Source organism: Cyrtonyx montezumae, unplaced genomic scaffold (genome assembly GCF_038088225.1).
Source record: "Cyrtonyx montezumae isolate F1298 unplaced genomic scaffold, pur_monq_1.0 scaffold_19, whole genome shotgun sequence".
Classification (NCBI taxonomy): Eukaryota; Metazoa; Chordata; class Aves; order Galliformes; family Odontophoridae; genus Cyrtonyx; species Cyrtonyx montezumae.
The window spans coordinates 7,251,883-7,264,549 of record NW_027071925.1 but is presented as its reverse complement, the minus strand read 5'-3'; the positions used below and the strand labels follow the sequence as shown (position 1 = coordinate 7,264,549).

Here is a 12,667-nt window from a genome sequence, read left to right as displayed (position 1 = left end):
TAGCCCTGATTTCTAATTGCCATTCCTGACACCTTGGTTCTTTACAGCTGTGAATTACTTTGCTTTATTAATACTTCCTGTTTCAACATGCTCAGAATTAACAGAACTGTAACAAATGTCATTGTTTTCACACGTTTAGTCAGCTCCCTGGGGAAATGGGAACCAATTGGATTTGTTCTACATATATTTTTAGGGTATATTGTCTTCTCTTGAGAGTGAGACACTTGTATCATTTGTCTTTAATTAAAAAGTCTCCTTACATCTCCCCAGAGAAGAATAAATAATTTAAAATATCACTGATGTGAATATTACAAAAAAAAATGATAAAGAAAGTGACTTATTTTCAGAAATCTAGAAATTCTTTATATGATTTAAAAAATTGTGTAGCTGCAAATCTGTGCTTCTCAGACCATTACATTTCATAACAGTGCCATCTACTGGATGAGGCTCATAAACCATCAAAGTACATTTTTCCTCCCTTTTTCTGCAATTAAACCATTGTTTCACTCTGAAGTAACTGCAGGAACCAGAAAGTTGATAGTAAGGGAATACTGCTGAATCTTTCACACTGCAATGTTTCTTTTGAGTACAGCAGTAGCCTATTATTACTATTTGGATCCATCCTAACCAAGCTGGTGTCATATTGTGAAGAAAGCTAGCAATCCAAAGTCTTGACTGCATTTCATGTAGCACACACTGCCATGTACCATGTCCTGTAGAAAAACAATCTCATAATCACATATCAAACAGCCCAAATAATCAGCAGAAAGTAACTTCTGGTCTTAAAACACTACTGCAGGATTTAACGAAGCTCATCCTCTTAGTGCCAGGACACTTCCAGCACGTGTTCTAGTTCTGCCTTGAAGCTTTGCACAAAGCAGCCATAATAATGCCATACACTTCACATCAGCTGAATGCTCATCATTGTTATCATCATTTTAAACATCAGAAACTAAAAGCATTATTCCAAGAGTAATTCTGGGGAGTGGACAGCCTGCTGAATTATGCTTTACCAAAATACTAAAACAGCCCGCTGTTCTCTGCCTTACAGGACTGCGTAGTCACGTGGGGTTTTTTTTTACTGGAAGTCTCTTTATTATCAATGTAATTTAATAATTTCCATTTAGAACTTCATCTGAAGTCTCCTTTTCTAACCTATACATCATTACTGTCCCTAGCATGATCCTAACAATCGTGGTCTGGCTGTTACACAAACCTCATCAGTGCGGCCCATCTACCGTATCCTATCACTGTGATTCAAAAATCTTCTTATGTAAGAAGTGACTGCATTAGCACCCTGCAAAATGATAACAGGAGCTGAAAAGGAAATGTGTATTTGAGGAGATGAAACAGGCATGTGCAGGGATTGGCCACTTAAATGGAAGTTCTTTCCCATCATTCTACATGTATAATTGCAATGATTGGCATAGGTCAAAAGAAATACGTACACTCCCATTTCAACTCCTACACCCAAATTTTAAGGGAAAACAAAACAAAACTTGTGAGAGCACAGATGTACTGAACTATGGGATAGATTCCAGATTCAACTTTGGGAAACACGTCCCAAGCACCGGGAGCTGTGCGAGCTGCCCACAGCCTCATACACACACACACACACACCACTCCTCCACAGAGAAGTGCATGGCAAGGCACTGCGTCCTGCACACCTCTCCTCCTCCACCACCCGCCTGTGAGTGCCTGAAGGGCTGTGCTGCTGTTCTGGGACAAAGAGCAGCTTGCTGCAACAGGAAAATGCACAAATGCTCCCAGTTCCTCTCTCGACATCTGCATTTCTACACATGCTTCCTGCCAGCTGCAAAATAAATATTTGTCTTGTGGTTAATTGTCATCGTTTCCACATAAGAAATGCAGGCAGGGATGAAGATGGACTTAAAAGAAATTAAATATTAAAAAAAAAAAGAAGGAAGTCGTGAGGAAATTTTTCAGTGTTGCAGCGTGCCAGCCTTGTTGCCTCCAGAGACAGGAGAACCTATGAGAAATAAGATGTACAATACCACTTTAAGACATTCATTGCATTTCTAGTTCCTTTTTCAAATGGGTGGGGGCTGGAGTTCTTCTAAAGGCACTGCCTGTACATATACACGGACAACATTATGTAATGTATACACTGTTGTATACATTAGGAACACAGGGAATAGCAGAGCAACCAAGACATGGCTCTGCCAAATGTAAGGTCCGACCTGGAAACTTGAACAATTATGAGCTGCCAATGAATCTGTGACCAACACTTCCTACTGTCCAGTTTTGACCATTGGGCCTCAGGACAAAAAGAACACCGAGGACAGAAGAACCGAAGAACAGGTTCGTGGAGGGGTAAAAGCAATAGCTTTTTCACATTTACTAATAGAACTGACCAAAACAAGACACTAGTTTATGTCATGGACCATTAGCTAAAGATTTACTATGCATTGAGACACAGGATGACAAATCATGAACGCTTATTTCCTGAAAATTTAAATAAATAGCTTTGTATTAGTGATTAAATAATCAAATTAGTCATCAATTTGTTGTGCAGTGTTAGTGATGAGATCTGTAGCTTTCAGTGTGAGATCTTACTTCCTCATAGCTTAATATTTGACGTTTGGCCAAAATATTTCCCTAATAGGCTAGCTCTCCAGGAATAGTTCTTATCATTTTAAAAGTCCCATTAATTAAGCACTATCTTTTTTGTCTTTTTTTTTTTTTTAATATTGGGAGTGTTGATAAAAAATAGAAACCACATCCTCCTTTAGTCTCAGTCATATGCTACCAGAGGATCTCTTGCGTTCCCCCTCGCAAATGTGTGACTGTGAGATACGAACTGGTGATCTCATTCCTTTGTAAGAACAATACTAAAAGAATTTATAATAATATATTCTTGTATACTACATGGAAGCACAGCTCTATTACACAGCTCTCAAACATGAAAACGTTGATTATGTTAGCTACAACTGAGAAAACACTACATAAACATCTAGTCATGTCCCAAACTGCTCTTCCTCTCTCTTTTTCTTTTTCCTCTGCGCACTACTCTAAGATGACCACCATAGGCTGAGCATAAATCTTTATGCAAATATCAGCATTAAAGATCAGCACTGTTTCCTTATTTAGGACTTCCTCAACTGCTAGAACCACTCCTCAAAGATCTCTTCAGTGTAACTTCAACAGCTACCTTGTACCAGCTTCATTTGGGAAAAAAAATAATGGTTTTATTCACACTCCTGCTGTTTTCTTACTGTAAGCCAAGGATACTCCCTGCACATATTACAAATATTTCTAAATAAGAACCACCATTTCCTGTCTTAAAGCTCTCTTCTCTTCTTCTAGCTCAAATCTCTCAGCAGATTTGGAATGCAACTGCAGACTGCAGAGGTAGGCTCTTTTTTTTTCAGTTTTGGGATATGGGCTGAAATTGATGAAAACAGGGAAGGTATTTAAAGTGTCAAGAGCCTTCATGTAAGACTAAAACTTTTGCCCCTGCCTTCACTGAGATATTTTACAAGCTTCTATACAAAGCTAACTTCATCTTTAGTAAAGTGCACTTCTGTGTACAATCAAACTTGCTTGAAGATATATGTGTGTTTGTTTTTTTTTTAACTTAGGCTGATTTATTACAGACTTACATGAAAAGACAAGGCAAGTCTTTCTTAGATGTCTATTAGTGTTATCTCATAAAAGCAAAATAATTTGATACAAAATCCATGCTCCAATTGCTTCTATTTAAAAATCAGAAAAGACAAGTTCAATTTTCTTGTGTGAGATCAACTCTGCAGGTTTACACACGGTCACAGACAAGACACTGTTCTCAATTTTAGGTGCACATGCTACCTCTTTACTTGCTTATAAAGTTACTTTCTCTCACAATTAGCACCCCGTAATATTTCTCTTTTATTGTTCAATTATTTTCATCGTTGCTGTAGTTCAAATATTTTTGTTCAGTTCATCTTGAAACATCCACTGGCTTTGTGTGCATGTGCTCTCTTGTATATGAAGGCATACATTTTCCATCGAGTGTTTGAAGCTCCACACTGATAATGAAAAATGTGAAGGTGTGGTGCCTGCTATTGGAAATAGAAAATATAGGAAAAAAATAAACATCTATTTCCACAGAATTAAGTATAGCCTAGATGTCAGCATGCTTTGGGACAAACCTGGGAGATTCTTGGATGACAGTTGAACTCACTCACAAGTTTCTCCTTTCCAGAGATTCTTTCCAACCCCGTGCTCACACCTCTTCAAGGCACTTTGGAAGTAGTGATGAGCCAGAACGTAAGCCTCTCCTGTCACTCAGATTCTGGATCTCCTCCTGTCAGATACACACTATTCAAACACAGACAGAAGGTATCTGCTTTAAATAGAACAGACTTGACTGCAGCTTTGTTTAACTTAACTATCAATTCTGCCAGTGATGTGGGTGAATACAAGTGCAAAGCTGAGAATGAAATCTGCAATGTTGAAAAATACAGCAGAAGTCTCAACTTCACTCTTAAAGGTATGTCTTGATGTATTAATTATCAGCACATTTTATTTTACTGGATACAAAGAAGAAATTTTTCACAGTAAAGGCAGTAAGACATTGGAACACGTTGCCCAGAGAATGCCCCATAATTGGAAATGTTAAAAGACAGGTTGGATAGGGCTTTGGCAAACCTGACCTAGTGAAAAATATCACTGCTTGATGATGGAGCTGAACTTAACTATTGTGAACTGCTACAGTTTCCTCAGGGGCCAGCAGTGCTGTTCAGGTATATCTCACTGAATACTTCATTCTTTATAGCCATCTCTTTCTCTAATGTTGCTGCTTAATGCAGTCTTGCTCCAGACTTTGTCCTGTAATCAGTGCTGTAGCCTTTTCAGGCTCTTTTTGTTGTTTGTTTTTTAACAGAGCCAGTTTCCAAACCAATGCTGAGCTCACCCGATTCTCATGCAAAGAATGGCCAAAACGTGACCTTGTCATGTCTCTCAGAGGAAGGCTCTCTTCCTATCACATACACATTCTTCAAAGATGGACAGAGCATCCAACCTCCAGTGAGGATGCAGAAAAGGGAAGCAGCAGTGATTTCAGTACTTATCAAATCCTCCAGTGACTTTGGAATGTATAAATGCAAAGCTGACAATCACATTCACAATAAACCAAAATACAGCAACAGTTTCAACTTCACATTAACAGGTATGCATGTATAGAACAGTGTACTACTGCCAGTAAGCAAGCAAGGACAGAATATAGTATGAATACAAGTATTTTAGCCAGAAACTTTTATTCCTGTAATGTAAGGCCCAAAGTAGAATTATTTTAATTTTTAAAACTGAGTTATTATAGAATTACTGTGAAAAGACAATAACATGCAGCTGAGATAGCAATAGTAGTTGAAGTGACTCTCAATGAGGATGAGTGTGAAAGACTCACATTTAGAAGAGACCCCTGGTCCACTTTGCTCTGCCTTGGAGAGATTGTAGTTTCCCTTCTCTCTCTGATTGCTATGAAAGAGGTTGCCATGGACAGCAGCATCCTCCCTTCCTTCAGCTGTGGTGGTTGCATGCAGTTTGCACTCTGAGTTGTTCCGCTAACCACAGCTCAACCAAAAGCTGAAAGAAATGCAAAGTTGTCATTTTAGTTGGCAGAAAATACTAAAATACAAAATAACATTTCTTTACTTAATCACTTTTTGTTTCTTTTTCTTTTCTTTCTTTTCTTTTCTTTTTTTTGCAGAGGAGAGCAGCAGTTCTCAACCCCTGATCATTTCTCTTGGACTGATCTTACTACTGTTAGCCATAGGGTTTGCTCTGGCAATTCCATTTTTCATAATTCCTTCATATAAAGCAAGTGAGTTGTTTGAATGTCTGTTTTGTTTTCTGGTGGTGCTGGTTTATGTCTTCAGTACATTCTAGTGTGCAAGCACATTACAAGTAGAGTTACAAGGCCTGGTATTTTAGGATGTTAACTCTCCTTTTAACCACCTAAGCATAAGGACATTTGGTGTGACTTCTACCTTCATTTCTGCCAAAACAAGGGAAGCAAATAGCTGAAATCAGACAAATATTGTAAGGAAATGGGTGTTCTTGTTTCTAGTAAAGAAATCCTATTAAATATGCCTCTATTAAAGTAAAGATGCTGTTTTCATGATCAATACTAAATATTAAAAAATAATACAGAGCTATTAATTCACCTCTAAGAGAAACTGACATATGCACGAGTCGTTTTTGTTGTTTTGTTTTTGCAGAAAAATTTACATCTACCAAGTCCTCAATTGGCCATACTTCAACAGAGAAAGTAGAAGAGTCAGAAGACTACGTCACATATGCAGAGATTGGCAAGTGCATGTCATTCTCCACATAACCATGAAACTTAGATGCAGGAGTTTTGTTTAAGAATGCTACTGTACCATGCACAGCTGGAGAGGCCAACTCCTTAGCACAGTGCAGAAACAGCAAAAGGGAACACCTGCTAAGTGAGCTAACAGCACTCCTGCTGACCATGCCATGGCAGAAGCAACTCAGCATCCAGCACTGTCTGCCATGCAGACAAAACCACAACTGGTTAAATGCACTGAAATTCCATACCAAAATCCACCATAAACAGAAATGTAATGGAGAACTGCATTTGGCAACTACAGTGGGGATAGGAACAGAGGAAAAGAAAATTAGAGGAGAATAAGAGAACCAGAGTGCAGTGCTCATTTATTAAGAGCCCAAAATGGGCTACAAGTGACTTGCAGCAAAACAAAACAGACAGCTCCTGCACTCTGTTCAAAGTTATTCAGCATGCATAGGTCTTTACTCCATGTTTCTGAGGTTTGTAAGGATTCCAAGTCAGCTCTGGGAAGGCCTGTGGGTGCTACAAAAAGCATGATACATTTCACAGCTTTTTTTTCCACAATTTAAAAATAAGTAAAATGAAAAAAAACAACTTATCAGTCACATGTAACTGAGTTAACCACTGTTCATCTCTAATTCAGAGCCTGTTCAACCAGAAGAAGAATATGTCAACTTTTCTGTTATTGGAAGGGGAGATGAACAAGGTGAAAACCTTATTTTATAGCAGGGGAATATCCAAAGTGCACAAATGTGTTTGGGGTAGGGGGGAGGACTAAGGATGGATTGGCAGAGGGCAGAGGTGAAGAGTAGCAATTACATACTAAAACTGCTAATTTATAATAGAAAGTTAATATAACTTTATCTAAGCCAGAGGGAGAAAGATTCAACAGCTTAATGTTGGAACCATGCAGGTTACAAGCAACCAAACTGCTGACGGTGTATTAATTCTTCTGTTGCATATCTTCACTAAAAAAAAATACATGAATTATTTTACTCTTTTAACAGAGAACAGAGCATGTGCTACAGTCTATTCAAAGGTCCTCCTCAGAGATGGAGCACAAGGTAACGTGTCCTGCGTGATTAACTTAATTACATATTTTAAAAGAATCTTTCAGTTCTCTTGTATTTGTAAGTACCACCACATCTGCTCAGAGATGATGTTCAGATGCTGGTTGCCTGGCCTACATAACAGACTGCACAGTTACTCATCTACTACTAAGAAAAATCCTTCAGTAACACTACAGTTACAAAACAAAATGCCCAGGAGGTACACTGGGATTACAAAGAAACAAATAGTAATCCTGTTAAATAAACAACAGATTCCTCTCCTTTTTTATTTTTTAATGGCCAAAAGCCCAGTGGAGCCACTGTCAGAATAAGAGTGAATCTCCTGTGCATTTAACAATTGTTCCTGAAATAAAAACTGGATTGTATATGAGCATAAATTAATAGAAAGTCTTCAGTCATTACAAAAAGTTATTTCAGCTTTTTTGTCCTCCAAGGCACATGCTAGAAGATCCATATCTCACTTCTCTATCTGCTGTTACCCAGTGGTAACCATAGCAGTTTCTCAGTTCTCAGAGTAAAGTAAAACCAAAGAGAGAGAGTAAAATCGAAGATGAGAAGAACAATCTGGTCAGCCCTGCTGAAGAGGGACAAGCCTGTTTGCCTTGTCTTTGCAAGGTAACCTGGAAGACCTAGATATGATAGAAAACACACATTAACTTTTAGCAGAACTCTTTAAAAATAGCTATATCTGTGACCCTTGAAATCATTTCAGGCACAGACGCTTACAAAAAATACTTTTATTAGATATATTTAAGTTTATACATTTTTAGCTGATGCTATATACTTAGTTAAAAAGTCTTTCAACCTAGAAATGTGCATCATTTCCTTCATAGTAGTGTCTCTGCTTCTCAGCTGGACCACTCCATTCTCCAGAGTAGCATCACTTATCAAGACCATGAAGAGAACACTCATCTCATCATATCTGCAAAGATAAGATCGTATCTATTACTGCTTTTGACATATGAAACTTCAGATAAGTTACGTATCATAACCTGTACAGATCACCTGTACAGTGTCAAGATGCTCATATTCTTATGAACATTCCTTGCTTTCCTCAATACCTTCCTTTAAATTATTACATTACTTCAGTACGTTAACTGCTATTTAATGACCTATTACGAGTATTTTTATAGAAGTGATTATTTTGTTATTTAATAGTCAGACTTTGAAGACAACTGCACACGAACCTATTTTTCTATTTCAACTTTTTTTTTTCTATTTTCAACTATTTTTCATATGTATTTTCTCTATGGAAAAAGATTATCAGTATCCCCAAGATCAATAGGTACGAGCAGTGACACGCTCAGAACGTACTCCTGATCCACTGATCAAATCTGAAGCACCCATCTGGAATACTGGTTTTCATTTGCACAAGTAATTCCACCACATATATCATTTAGACTTGAAGAACTTCACAGTTTCATTCAATTCCTAAAATGAACAGGCATTGCTCCTTCTAATAAAAATCAACACGTGAGTTTTTAGTTCAGAATAGTTGCCTCTATTCATGTGCTTCCGTAGTTAATAACTTGTTACTGAAAAAAAGCACATTTTTCCTAGTTCTAAGAAAATCACCCTTCACTTTGTAGTTTAACTTACTAATGTTTCTCCTTACTTTGTGTAAAGCTGCTCCAGAGATACCTGTGTAGTTTCAAGATAACCTGGCCACACGGAAATTCTGTTTTCTGACAGTTCATTGAACAATCCTTGACAAACCTGTGTTTATTCAAGAAAAAAAGTGATAAGAACCATTTTAAGAGTTTGAAATTCTAGAAACTGATCGAACTCTTTTACTTGCAATATTAGCATTCCCAAATAGTGTTAATTTACCAGCTGAAATGATCTCACAGTGGAAAGAAGTTTGGCAATTACATCTCAACTTTTATTTAAAAAATACATCAGCCTAAGTTTCCTCCATTCTGCGGTGACTGGTTTAATGACTGACCTAAGTAAAAAAGCCCAAAAACCTTAAAATCCAAAGATGCAATCCACGTGTTAGGATAACTATGAAAGATTAAGAATCTGAGAGGGATTGTGTTATTTGTTTTCCTCATGAAACAAATTCAAACTTATTACCAGTACTAAAAGTGGTGTGCTAAAGCAGTCTGCTTCCCCATGGCCTGTACTCCTTCAGCTGTGACTCACAAGCTCAGTGTGGAGGAAGCATTATGAAATATGTGCAAACATGAATCTCAGAATTGAAACAGCAGCACGACTTTCACCAACAGAAACAGTGCCTGACTCAAAGCTGAGAGTTAACAAGAAGTTAGCACTGTATTGAAATGTGCTCTCACAACATACCTGCCGCAGCTCTGTTGTCGGACCTTTCCCAACATCCAAAGCCACTTTGATAGGTGTTAAACAAGGATGAAGTTTAAGTACCTAATGATTTCATAAAAAGCGAGAGATTACTACGTATGCTCAGGATGAACACCTACACAGAAGTACACAATGTTGTAACATTCGTTTGAAATCTTTCACTGAAACGAAGCAGCTTTGTTAGCAAAGGTTCTAAAGACACAGAGATGCTCTTGCAGCACAAAACCCTGAACTAGAAAAAAGCAAGCTGCCTTTCAGATGCTCAGTATGCATGGCAGCTAGGCTAGCACGATGTAGGTTCTGGCCAAGTCCCACAGACACACTGACCTCTTCTGACCTAGGGTGTGATTTCTGTCATTCAGGCCCAGTCCTCAAACACATCCCTTCCCTCCACCATCCATTCTCCTTTCACTAGTTACCGTTCTCTGCGAATTTTTCTTTTTTGTCAGTGGATTCTCAGCTAGCTGCAGAGAATCAAAGAGATATGCCAATGCTCCTCGGTCCAGATCTCCACTCACAGACAGAACATGAGGAAGAACACTCTTCCTTCCATCCCGGCCCTGATGAGGGGAAAGAAAAACAAAATTAAAAGATCCACCAACCAACCGTGATGGGATGGATACCTGAAAAACTGCCCCAAAGGGCTTTTATTTACTTTCAATGCACAAGGAGGCACTGAGCTCAAACACCCTTCTACTCTATGGCTAAACAACGTAGTATCACCATCTCCTTAAAGATCCACCAACAAAGGTCTGATAGCAACACATCAATTATACTGATTTTACCATAGAAGAAAAAAAAATAGTCACACAATAAACAGTTGGATCAGCAAATAAAACGTTTCTCTCAACTTTATCATAAAAGATCCTCAATATACAGAGGTAGTGCTTACCAGTAATACTGATCTATCCCCTGGATACATCTGTAACAGTTCAGTGTCACCAAGGTTTTTCAACGTTTCTATTGTTTCTGTCCCCCAAGGAAAGTCATAATGCAAATGAAACCCCCGCCTTCCTTCTTCATCCTGAAAGTCACTGCTGCTGAAGTTGGATGGGCCTACAGCAAACTGAAAATTAAGGAGATAAGAAGTGTTCTACTATAGTGCATACTGCATATTGTACTATATGCACTATAGTACGATATAGTACATACGCATCTTGTACTCTAGTACAGAAAACAAATCTGCAATATCAACAGAAGCTTATGGTTCACAGCAATTTCATCTGTGCTTTTTATAAACTGAAACCCAAATCAGTTCAATTGTTTCACAATACTTCCATCTCTAAACCTCTGCCTTTCTGCAAGTGTGTCACAAACCACTCAATGCGTTTGTCATGATCTCAAGTAGTTTTTCAGTTTCTTGGAAGAAATGTATGTATTTCAATGACGAGAACTGGCAACATATCCAAAAATAAATCAGGGTGCTTATTTCCCCTCTCTTTGGAAAAACAAAGGAGCAGGCTATCTGTACACCACTGTTACCTTTCTCCACCATTGCAGTCTCTGTCGTAACCAATAATCGAGCCACTGTCCTGCAGTTCTGGGAGAGCTAAACCACGTAAGTAACGATGTAGTCCTTTCGCCTATTCTTTAAACAATAGCAAGGTCAGCAAGTTAACACCTTCAAAAACAACAGGGAAGAAGTAAGAAAGTTTTCAAGAATAATCCAAATTGAAACAACTATGCAAACTTTTTTTAGGTATAACTATTCTACCTTCTAAGTTCTTTGTTGTGTTGCTCACTTCCTGGAACAGAGTGAAAACATACTCCAACTTCAGCGAGGCCACAGGGCAGCCTCTTGTTGACCAGTTCCAAGCAGCTAACATATTGTGCCAAAGCACCTGCCAAAAGACAAGTAATTGCAGCAGCCACAAGGTGTTTTAACTGTGGTGGAAACGAACACAGTACGTTTATCCACAAGGGGAAACGAAGGCAGTAACGATGATCTAAGAACCCATTGCTGCATACTGCTCACCGTGCCACTTTCAAGTTCTGCGGACACGGGCTCAGCAGCTCGCAGCCTGCTCCCCCTGGCGCCGCGATTTCAGCGGGCCTATCCCCTAAGCGCAAAGCTCAGCGTCCAGGGCACGCTTTGACGCTCTGCTGCTCAGCTTCTCGAGAAGGCCGCAGCAGATGAGAGCTTCCCAGCACGGCCGGTGCCCGCGCTGCCCCCGCGCTGACGTGGCTCTGACGAAGCACGTACCGGGCAGCAGGCTCTCGCGGAGCACTCCCGCGGTGCTTAGCAGCTCTCGCAGAGCCGCAGCGCCGTGCTCCCGGCTGCAGCCCCCGCTCTGGAGAACTTCGCTCAGCGTTTCCGAGCGCAGCAGCCGCAAAGCGCCCTGAGCGTGCGGGGCGCCGGCGGGGGGGGGACCGTGCAGCGGGGAATCCACCGCCAACACCTGTTCCCTGCGAGCCAGCACCGCGTCCCACCACTGCGCCGCCACGTTGCCCCGCAGCGCCACGCCCAGCGGCCCGAAGCGCGGCGGGCAGCGGCTCCGGGCCCGCGGCTCCGCGCCGCCCCGCAAGAAATGCCGCCTTCGGCACACCTCCAGCAGCAGCTCCTCCTGCCCGCTCGCCGCCTCGTCGCCGGCCGTGTAGGGCCGTGCCGGTAGCCCAGCCTGCGGCCCTCGGAAGGCGAGCGGGCGCCGCCTGAGGCGAGCCGGGCTGCACCACCGGCCCCCTTGGCGGCAGCCCAGCGCCATCTTCCCTCACCGCCCTCACGCCTGAGGAGGGGGCGCCGCGAGCACCGCGCACGCGCCAAATTGCCGCGCGCACCGGAAGCGGGGCTGGCGCGCGGCCCCGCACGAGGCTGAGGGAGCATGGCGGACACGCATGCGCGCTGGTCGCCCCCTCGGGGCGGCGCCCGGGCTGGGAGCGGCGCGGTCGTGGCTGTAAAGCTCCTGAGGGCCGCACGGGGGGGATGCTTAGGAAAAAACCAACCCAACGCTTAACGCAGAGCGGCTGT

General features: G+C 41.0%; 2 protein-coding genes across 3 annotated transcripts; one reads left to right on the top strand and one right to left on the bottom strand.

Moving 5' to 3' along the window:
* Nucleotides 1-3,131: 3,131 nt before the first annotated feature.
* Nucleotides 3,132-8,297, top strand: MILR1 (mast cell immunoglobulin like receptor 1). Its single transcript, XM_065735448.1, has 9 exons — nt 3,132-3,237; nt 3,328-3,372; nt 4,205-4,492; nt 4,886-5,170; nt 5,711-5,824; nt 6,222-6,311; nt 6,957-7,019; nt 7,321-7,377; nt 8,236-8,297. Exons 1-9 carry the CDS (start codon nt 3,204-3,206, stop codon nt 8,259-8,261), a joined length of 1,002 nt encoding a protein of 333 aa, XP_065591520.1. The 5' UTR covers nt 3,132-3,203; the 3' UTR covers nt 8,262-8,297.
* Nucleotides 4,232-12,412, bottom strand: POLG2 (DNA polymerase gamma 2, accessory subunit). Of its 2 annotated transcripts, XM_065735447.1 has the most exons (10): nt 11,906-12,412; nt 11,417-11,543; nt 11,185-11,290; nt 10,595-10,768; nt 10,122-10,262; nt 9,685-9,765; nt 8,999-9,099; nt 8,189-8,305; nt 5,408-5,586; nt 4,232-4,306 (listed from the first exon to the last, which is right to left on the bottom strand). In XM_065735447.1, the coding sequence occupies exons 1-9, from the start codon at nt 12,402-12,404 to the stop codon at nt 5,565-5,567; spliced, it is 1,368 nt and encodes a 455-aa protein (XP_065591519.1). In that variant the 5' UTR covers nt 12,405-12,412; the 3' UTR covers nt 4,232-4,306; nt 5,408-5,564. The 2 variants fall into 2 exon arrangements, with proteins under 2 accessions (XP_065591519.1, XP_065591518.1); XM_065735446.1 differs by lacking the exons at nt 4,232-4,306; nt 5,408-5,586 and having other exon boundaries at nt 8,111-8,305.
* Nucleotides 12,413-12,667: the final 255 nt, after the last annotated feature.

What these genes read in the sequence shown, in the direction of transcription:
- MILR1 (XM_065735448.1), top strand. Translation starts at nt 3,204, where the DNA reads ATGGTTTTATTCACACTCCTGCTGTTTTCTTACT. An exon ending in ACTCCTGCTGTTTTCTTACT is followed by an intron (nt 3,238 to 3,327) that starts GTAAGCCAAGGA and finishes CTCTTCTTCTAG; the next exon opens with CTCAAATCTCTCAGCAGATT. An exon ending in TTTCAACTTCACATTAACAG is followed by an intron (nt 5,171 to 5,710) that starts GTATGCATGTAT and finishes TTTTTTTTGCAG; the next exon opens with AGGAGAGCAGCAGTTCTCAA.
- POLG2 (XM_065735446.1), bottom strand. Translation starts at nt 12,404, where the DNA reads ATGGCGCTGGGCTGCCGCCAAGGGGGCCGGTGGTGCAGCCCGGCTCGC. An exon ending in GGGATAGATCAGTATTACTG is followed by an intron (nt 10,263 to 10,594) that starts GTAAGCACTACC and finishes TCCCCTCATCAG; the next exon opens with GGCCGGGATGGAAGGAAGAG. An exon ending in AGAAAAATTCGCAGAGAACG is followed by an intron (nt 9,766 to 10,121) that starts GTAACTAGTGAA and finishes TGAAATCATTAG; the next exon opens with GTACTTAAACTTCATCCTTG.